The sequence below is a fragment of the Orycteropus afer genome, unplaced genomic scaffold (genome assembly GCF_000298275.1).
Source record: "Orycteropus afer afer isolate SDZICR_OR568_19922 unplaced genomic scaffold, OryAfe1.0 scaffold00069, whole genome shotgun sequence".
NCBI lineage: Eukaryota > Metazoa > Chordata > Mammalia > Tubulidentata > Orycteropodidae > Orycteropus > Orycteropus afer.
In genome coordinates, this window is record NW_006921656.1 from 304442 (window position 1) to 312985 (window position 8544).

Consider the following 8544-nt stretch of genomic DNA (forward strand, 5'->3'; position numbering starts at 1 on the left):
CGGAGACAGATGGCTCCCCGCCCGCCGGCCGCGCTCCCGGGCATCAGCGCCCCCTCGCGGAGAGGGGAGCGCGCCCGGCCCGGGCTCGGAAGGAACACCTGGGACCAGTGGGTCGATTCCGACTCCTGGCGCTCCTGGAAGACAGAGTGGAAGCGCCCCACGGGGCCTCCAGGGCTGTGTTCTTCACGGAAGCAGAAGGCCTCATCTTTTTCCCCGGTGGTGGATTCGAACCGCTGACCCTTGTGGTTAGCAATTGAATACTTAAACCGCTGCGCCACCGGAGCTCGGGAGGCCTCCGAAAACCGTCTGCTTCCCGCCCCTACCCAACCCGGGACCTGTGTCTGAACTTCTAGTCCCCAAGCCCTTTCCTAGGGCTCCCCCAAACCCCGAACACGTGTCAACCCCGACCTCAGTCCTCGACGCCCCGAGTCCGGTCCTTCCTGGGCTTAGGGTTTTAGAAGGGACCAGTCGGCGGCTGCCTCCCCAGCCCCCCGGAACTGGCCTGAAACTCTGTTTCCCGTTGCTCCTGCCCCAAGCTGGGCTTTGGCCCCCAAACACAGATGCCTTCAGATAGAAGCGTGGGCACCCCAAGACCTCTTGGTGCCTCAGGGTCGCCTCTGCCCAAAGGCCTGGCCTCCGGGAGGGGCAGGGTCTCTGGGAGGGGAAGTGTCTCTGGGGTAACTACCATGCCCTTCACCCCAACCCTGCTCAGCTCGCGGGCCCCTCCCTGCAGAAGGCCACCTCCCAGTGTGGCTGGCCCACTCCATCTCTCCTGACACTCAACTCATCAGGACCCGCCCTCCTTCTCCCAGGACGCACTCTGAAACTCCTCTGCCCAGTCAGTGTTCCAAAGAACTCTTGTCGTTGACATTCCCAGACACACACACCACCCTCACACGCTTGCCTACTTTGCTAAGCAAACACCCTCCCCTTCCCCAGGAAGGAGTTGAGATGTGGGTGACAATGCCTCCTGCTTGGATCTCAGGCCCCCCGCTGTCCTGTTATCTCCCCACACACACATTGTCCATTGTCCGCCAGTCCTAGGCCACGGCGGTAACCAGGTAACCATAACCGTGCTCAGGGGACCTGGGACCTGGGTATCCTGTTTCCTTGCAGGTCGTAAAGCTGGAGACCACCTTCCCTTCTTCCGGGTCATGCTGTGACCTTTTCCGCTTTCAGTTTTCAGAGGATTTTGCAGCTCACGTCTCAATGTGGGTACAATCCCGGATTTCATTTTTAAAGGAAGTATCGCTTCCAGCTGCCGTCTCAGTGCACAAGTGCCTGTTGAGCAGCAGAAATGGGCACTGTGCCCTCCAGGAAGGCCCCTGGTCCCCTTTCACGTTTTGCCTCGAGTCGGTCCTGTTTGAGTGGCTGGGATGCCCCAGGACTCCCCATCCCCCCGTCTCTGTGGTGCTCTCGTAGTGAACATCGGCTTGACGGTGGATCGCAGCCTTCCCGTCTGCCCCGCAGGGCAAGCTGTGCCCTTGTCAGAGAGCCACCCTCGGAGAGCAGAACGTGAAATCCTCCAAGGAGCAGCCCTCACTGTACGGATGCGGGCAGCAGCGGGAGGGGATGGTGTGTGAAGCAGGCTCGGACCTCCCCTGGGCCTCCTGCTGCATCTCAGTGGATTTCCCTTTTCTCCTGAGAGGCCGTCCCAAAGGGCTGCATTTTTCTGCCTCACTTGTGGGACATGCTCTGGCCTCTCCCGCTGCATGGAGCTGGAAGCAGCAGCCAAAACCAGGGCTCGAGAGGGAGGGGGCCGGGGGGCTGCCTGGAGTCCGCGCGAGTCCTGCCCAGCGCGGGCGTGGTGTTCGTGTCCCGCCAGCATTGGCGTCTCGGCCACACTTCGTTTCCGTGAAGCTCCGGGTGGCCCAGGTCTGCTCTCGGTGATGTTTGTCTTCCGTTCCCCTCTGCTTCACAGGTCGTGAGGGCTGTGCCCGCGACACGACACCGCCGGCCTGGGGAGACGCAGCTCAGCAGACAGCACGTCCTTGACTAACTGGAAGGCCGTTTGCTGGGGACCAGCCTCGCCCGGTCTTCTGAGGGGAGAGGCTGCAGGCCAGGTCGGGAGAGCTGCCGCCACCGTCTGCAGAGAAGCCCGGCTGCCGTGCACCGCCTGGCACCCCGCCTGCAGACAAGGCCTCCAGCAGCCCCTCGCTGGACGCTGAGGCCGCACGTGCCAGAGCACAGAAGCCAGGGAAGCTGAGGGGCGGGGGCCCGGAGGCAGCGGTGGCCGGGCAGGCAGAGGGCACGGGAGGACAGGCGGGAGGGCCGGCACTGGTGGTGGCCTCCAGTGGCCCGGCGCCGGTACCAGCCAGCCCCCAGATGGCCGCCCAGCCGCCGGCCGGGAAGGGCCGGGGGGAGAAGCGGAAGAGGGTGGTGCTGACCCTGAAGGAGAAGATCGACATCTGCGCCCGCCTGGAGAGGGGCGAGAACCGGAAGGCGCTGATGCGGGAGTACAACGTGGGCATGTCCACGCTGTACGACATCAGGGCCCACAAGGCGCAGCTGCTGCGCTTCGTCGCCAGCGCCGACTGCAACCAGGCGCTGCAGCGGCGGCGCACACTGCACACGCCCAAGCTGGAGCACCTGGACCGCGTGCTGTACCAGTGGTTCCTGGTGAAGCGCGCCGAGGGCGTGCCCGTCTCGGGCCCCATGCTCATCGAGAAGGCCAGGGACCTGTACGGGCAGATGCAGCTCACCGAGCCCTGTGTCTTCTCCGGCGGCTGGCTCTGGCGCTTCAAGGCCAGGCACGGCATCAAGAGGCTGGACACGGCCAGCGAGAAGCAGGCGGCCGACCGCCAGGCGGCCGAGCAGTTCTGCGGGTTCTTCCGAAGCCTGGTGGCCGAGCACGGGCTGTCCCCTGAGCAGCTGTACAACGCGGACGAGACGGGCCTCTTCTGGCGCTGCCTGCCCCGTCCGGCCCCGGAGGCGGAGCCCGGGCCCGGCTTCAAGCAGAGCAAGGACCGCCTCACAGTCCTCATGTGTGCCAACGCCGCAGGCTCCCACAGGGTCAAGCCCCTGGTGGTCGGCAGGTGCGGCAGCCCGCGGGCGCTGAAGGGCATCCAGCACCTGCCCGTGGCCTACCAGGCGCAGGGCCGCGCCTGGGTGGACCAGGAGATGCTCTCCGACTGGTTCCACCGTGTCTTCGTGCCCTCCGTGAAGGAGCACTTCCGGGCGGTGGGCTTGCCCGAGGATGGCAAAGCCATCTTGCTGCTGGACCACTCGCGGGCCCACCCGCCCGAGGCTGCGTTGGTGTCTGACAACATCTTCACCGTCTTCCTGCCTGCCGGCGTGGCCTCTCTGATCCAGCCCATGGACCAGGGCGTCCGGCAGGCCTTCATGAGGGGCTTTGTCAGCCCGCCCGTCCCCCTGCAGGACTTCCACAGTCGCTACGGCATCCACGATGCCGTCTTCCACGTGGCCTGCGCGTGGGGGGCCGTCCCGAGCTCCGTTCTGCGGCGCGCGTGGAGGAAGCTGTGGCCAGCTGCCGTGTTCACCACCGGCTCCTCCTCGGAGGATGAGGCCACGGCGTGCTCGCAGACCCCGCCCCAGGGCAAGACGGTCGCCCACATCATCGAGCTCATGGAGGACGGCCCGCCGCCCACAGGCAGCAGGCTCCACAGAAGCACGGGGGGAGACGGGCCGGGGCCCGGGAAGCGCGACGGACGAGGCGTGGGCCCCGCGGAGCCGGTCCCGGCCGACTGGGAGGCGGGAGAGGCCGGGGGTGCCGGCCCAGGGGACGGGGGCGGAGAGGGCACCTGGGACAAGGCCGCTGCCTCCTTTGACGTCATCCTTGACTTTGCGGAAGGGCAGCCGTGCTTCACCCCCCAGGAGCTGGGCCAGCTGCACGTGCTGTATGCGGTCTTCGTGAGGGAGAGGCAGGCGAGGAGGAAGCTGGGGGCTGCGGTCAAGACAGAGGGGCCCCAGGAGTGCTCCGGGCCCTGCGTGGCCCCCACAGCCCCCTCCCTGCCGTCCACGTCGTTGGTGCATGGTGACAGCTGACGTGACCTCTGCAGCTGTCTGCGAGCTTCAGCGAGGGCGGGTGCCACGAGCAGGTGCAGGGCTGCGGCTCCTGCCACTCCCCGAGGTGGCCAGCCCCTCAGACACTGTGGGGCTCTTCCAGGAGGGTGGGCACTGGTCGTCTGCTTCACTGAGGGTTTGCTGTATCACCGTTGGGTCACGGGAAGAGCCACCCAAACCTGAAATGCCTTCGCCTTCACACGGGGCTGTGGCCTGGGCTGGACGGGCTGGCAGGGCTGGTGGTCTCCTTAGGACGCTGGTCCGCAGCTTGGCTGAGGGGTGGATCTGGGTCTTCACGTTAGGGTTCTGGTCCCAGAGCCTAGCAGGACAGGAGAGAAAGGCTGCTCCCCCGCTGCAGTGGCTGTATCCCGGGCCCCTCACAAGCTCACAGTCTCCCCTTGGAGAGGGTGTCACCCGAGTGAGGTGCCAGAGAGCAGGCTGTGGAGCTGTGGTCCTTAGTAATTATCGCCCGACACTAACATGTGCCCACTTCAGTCGTGACCTGACCGGTGGCTGGAAGCATCTGGAAAAGGGTCCACGTGGCCACAGATCCTGTCCATCAAGGTCCAACCCCCAGATAGCGGCCGACCACATGCTGGCATACTGCTGCCTGTCGGTGCGGGGTGTTGGCTGGACCCTGCCATTCTGGGGGTGTGCCCCCAGGAGCCGCACGGGCCTGCGCCAGGGTCAGCATTGGCTCCGTGTGGGCTGTCGCCCAGGGACCGGGTGTTGAGAGTTCTCGGGGAGGCAGGAGGACAGGCTGCTGGTGGGCTTTGAGGTGCTGTTCTTGGCGGCTGCACGTCAGGGGGCACGTGGGCCACTGAGGATGCGTTGTGGAGCCGGAGCCGTGGCCACATGCAGCCTGTGTCGGCAGAGTGGCCTGTGTGTGTACAGGAAACGGGTGTTCCTGTCTTCATCCCGGCCCGACTCCCATCATGGCGACTACGTCAGCGCTGTTTCTACACTGACCCCATCAAGCCCTTTGCCTGTGAGCGTCAGTGGCCCTGAGGGGGGCACTGGGTGCACCTGGCTGTGTTTTGTTTCCACATCTTCCCAGACACGGAGACGATGGTGCCCTGAAATGCAGCCCTGAGCAGGTGCGCAGGGAGGGCAGCCTCGTGAGTCTCCATCAATTCCCTGCTGAGTCTCGGTGCAGTGGCCTCTGCATCGTGTCGCCTGCCTGTCAGCCTGCCCATCAGGGTCTCGTTTTGGGGATAGTGTGTGCGTACCTGTGCTTGTCCCCTGGGGCTGAGCCTCTCAGACACTGCTTGGGTGTGCCAGGAAGTTACACACAGTATTGTCCCTCATGCCGCACACCACCCTTCACACCATGCACCATACATCTCTCACACGCACTTTTCTGTAGCTGGAGCAATGAAGGGCGGGACCAGCCCGTTTTGAGCTCAGGCCAAGCCTCAGGTAGTAGACATGCCCTCTGCCCGCTGTTGGCATGCGCATGAGCACTCAGCACAGTGCGTGTGTGGATGAGCATGTGTGATGCGTGCATGTGAGCGTGTTGGTGTGTGTGAGCACAATTGTGCACTGTGATGGTGCACTGTGTGTGCCCCTGGATGCAGCCAAGAGGCCATGGGGGCAGAATGTCCCCTTCCCACCAGCCGTCCATCCCCAAACCCCTGCCTCAGTCTCCCCCAGGAGCCCACCGTGGCCCTGGAAGGCGTGCGGCCACTGTCCCTGCGCTGGCTAGTGCCCGTCTGCGCCCCAGTGCTTCCCCCAGTGGGACGTGCTGCTTCCGCGGCCAACAAGCCGCCCCTCGCCCGCCGGCTGTGGTAAACTTACTGGTTGGGTCTTGTTTACTGACAGTAAATGGTGCCGTGGGCTTGCAGGCCTGGCGTCTCGGCTCAGAAATGCGAGTGAGTGGTTGTGATTCCTCTCAACGAACGGGTGTGTTGCTGTGTCTGCCTGCCTCCGCCCCCGCCATGCCAAGGGTCCCCTGCGCCTGCCCCTCCTCCACAAGCCCCGGTGGTCTGTGCAGCTTGTGAAGATCTCGGCCAGGAAATTGTGGTGGGGATGTGGGGGCCACCATAGGGTCATCAGCAGCTGGAGCCCGCCAAGGGGCAGAGGGAGGAGGTGGTGTCCCTGGAGCGGGTCCTGGTGGGAGCTGCGTCCCCTGGAGCCAGAGCGTGGCTGGGCCGGCCAGCCTCAGGATGGTGGGCAGACCCCACCCTCCCCAGGCCCCGTGGAGGCTGTGACTCAGGTGGCCGTCATTCTCCATCTGGCGCTCAGCCTGCCGTCCCTTCTGCTGTGATGGCTGCTCCCCTCCCGTGCGTCCCCTCCTCCAGTGGTCTCTCCCACACAGCGGCCGGGGGACCAGTTACCCACCCCCAGGGAGGAGCAGGCGCCCACCTTCCCAGGCCTCTGCTGACCTGCTGCTCTGGCCACCCGAGCCCCCAGGGCCCCCCACCCTTTCAGTCACCCACATCCCCATTCCTCAGGGAGCAGGCCTCCTCTCTCTGGCTGGCTCCGTGTCATCCTCTCAGGGCTTCTTGGACACCCCACCCACAGTGGTCCTGCCTGTCCCAGCTGTCCCACCAGCTGGCCAGCTCCCCTGGGGCGTAGAAGGACCAGCTGGTGAGGCTGCCCCCAAGGACACCCAGGGGCTCCCCCTCACACACACAGGCCAGCACAGGAACAGGGAGGGTGCAAGGAATCACCCACGGGCAAACCAGCCGGGAAAGGACCGTGTCCAGCCTGTCTGGGAAATGGACGCACTTGGGCCTCCGTGCTGACGTGGTCTGGCACTAGTGTTGGCTTATGTGAGTGTCGGAGATGCTGGTGGTGGCTGCGCCGCACAGTGCCCTGCGTCTAGACTGGAACTACCCCCTGGGTGTGCAGGGTGCCAGGCCGGTCTGTGGCACCTCTGGGTGGGTTCCAACAGCCACCCTCTCAGCCAGGAACCCAGTGCTTAATGGTCTGCACCATGTAGAGGTAAAATGATGTGTGCGGGTGCTCTGAGATCCCGCAGGGGGCAGCTCAGAAACACGGGGTGCTGGGGGGCACAAGGAGCCTTTCCCTCGCCACTTCCTCCCACATTTGCTTTGGTTTCCCCGGAGGGACGTGCTCAGGCAGGACGCCTGCCGAAAGCCACAGGCGCTTCACCGTGGCCAGCGCCCCCCACCCACCTGGCAGAGTGTTACCAGGAGGGGCCCTCCCCCGGCCGGGTCGCTGACGCACGTCGGCTCCTCGACACAAAGGCAGCCTTCCGCTGCAGAGGGGCCTTGATACCTGGGAGGTGAGTCAGCAGTGATGGGCGGTGAGGAGCTGCCTGGCACCACACCTGTCACCGTCACAGCAGGGCGCAGACCTGTGACGGGAGGAGGGGAGGGAGGGCCGAGGTGCAGGGCCCTCTGACCCACACCCATGATGCTTCCTGGCCACCCACCCCAGGATGCACCCAACAGCCTGTTCCCACCCTCTGAGGCTCCCCTGCCCCCGCCCCAGCAAGCGGGCAGCTACTGGCACTGCGGGAACAGAGGAGCAGCCTGTGGGGGCCCACAGCTCCGGAGGGCCTGGATCCGGGAAACCGAGGCCATGAGAGGCTGCACAGCCCACCAGGGCCGGGCCTAGGTACAGTGGGAGGCCCACTAAGCGCTGCTGCTTCTGGGAGCTGTGCCCAGACAGGCAGAGGGTGGCCCTGCCAGCCCAGTTCTCTGGATCCTACAGGCCTGGCTGGGACCCCAACTTCACCCTGTGTGACAAGCGAGTGTCTCCATCACCGACAGGGTAGCCCAGTCCCTGCTGACAGGCCTCCCATTGGGCACCCTGAGGAGAGTGTCCCTAGCCTGGCCCTGCTCCAAGTGCAGGCTGGGGATGTCATGCCCCGTGAGGGAGCTGGCTTCCAACACTGATCCCTGTTATTGTACCCGAGGACTGCCATGGAGCCCTCAGAGACCGAGCACTCCTCACTCACCTGTTCATGCCTCATTCATGCCTTCACGCTTTCATTCGTTCCGCTGACGCCCTCATTCATTCACTCCCCCGGGAGCCCTGGCCTGTCCCCTGCTATTGAGCCTCCCTGAGCCCCATCACCACCACATGTTGGTATTAGGATGGAGTGGGGACCCCAGGCCCCGTTCTGAGAGCAAAATTGGGCCCGACCGCCCAGGCACATGGGCAGGAGTGCTGAGGGTGGCGGAGGCCTGTCACTCATCACACCACGCCGTGGACAACCCCTGCACTAGGCATCAAGGGAGGCCACTGTCCCAGTGTTACCACCTGCCTGGGCCCCAGGAGGAGGCTGGACTGTGAGTGTGCTTGTCAATCCTCTGGATCCCAAGGGGAGAGAGACTCCCAGTGTGGGGGCAGGAGCCGTGGGCCACCGGGCGTGGACAATGCTGGGGGCATGACCCCGCCCAGGCCCAGGGTGCTGTCTGGTTTGTTGGGGCTGCACAGCGCCCTGGACACAGCAGGTGGTCCACGGAGACCTCTGCCGATGGCAGGCAAACAGGTGAGTGCCTGGGTGACCTTACAGTGGGGTGATGCGGACCCGGCAGCAGGAAGGCC

General features: G+C 65.0%; 1 protein-coding gene across 1 annotated transcript; it reads left to right on the top strand.

Moving 5' to 3' along the window:
* Positions 1 to 2325: 2325 nt before the first annotated feature.
* Positions 2326 to 4005, top strand: JRK (Jrk helix-turn-helix protein). Its single transcript, XM_007940562.1, has one exon. The coding sequence runs from the start codon at positions 2326 to 2328 to the stop codon at positions 4003 to 4005; it is 1680 nt and encodes a 559-aa protein (XP_007938753.1).
* Positions 4006 to 8544: the final 4539 nt, after the last annotated feature.

Coding starts and splice junctions, on each gene's coding strand:
- JRK (XM_007940562.1), top strand. CDS start 2,326: ATGGCCGCCCAGCCGCCGGCCGGGAAGGGCCGGGGGGAGAAGCGGAAG.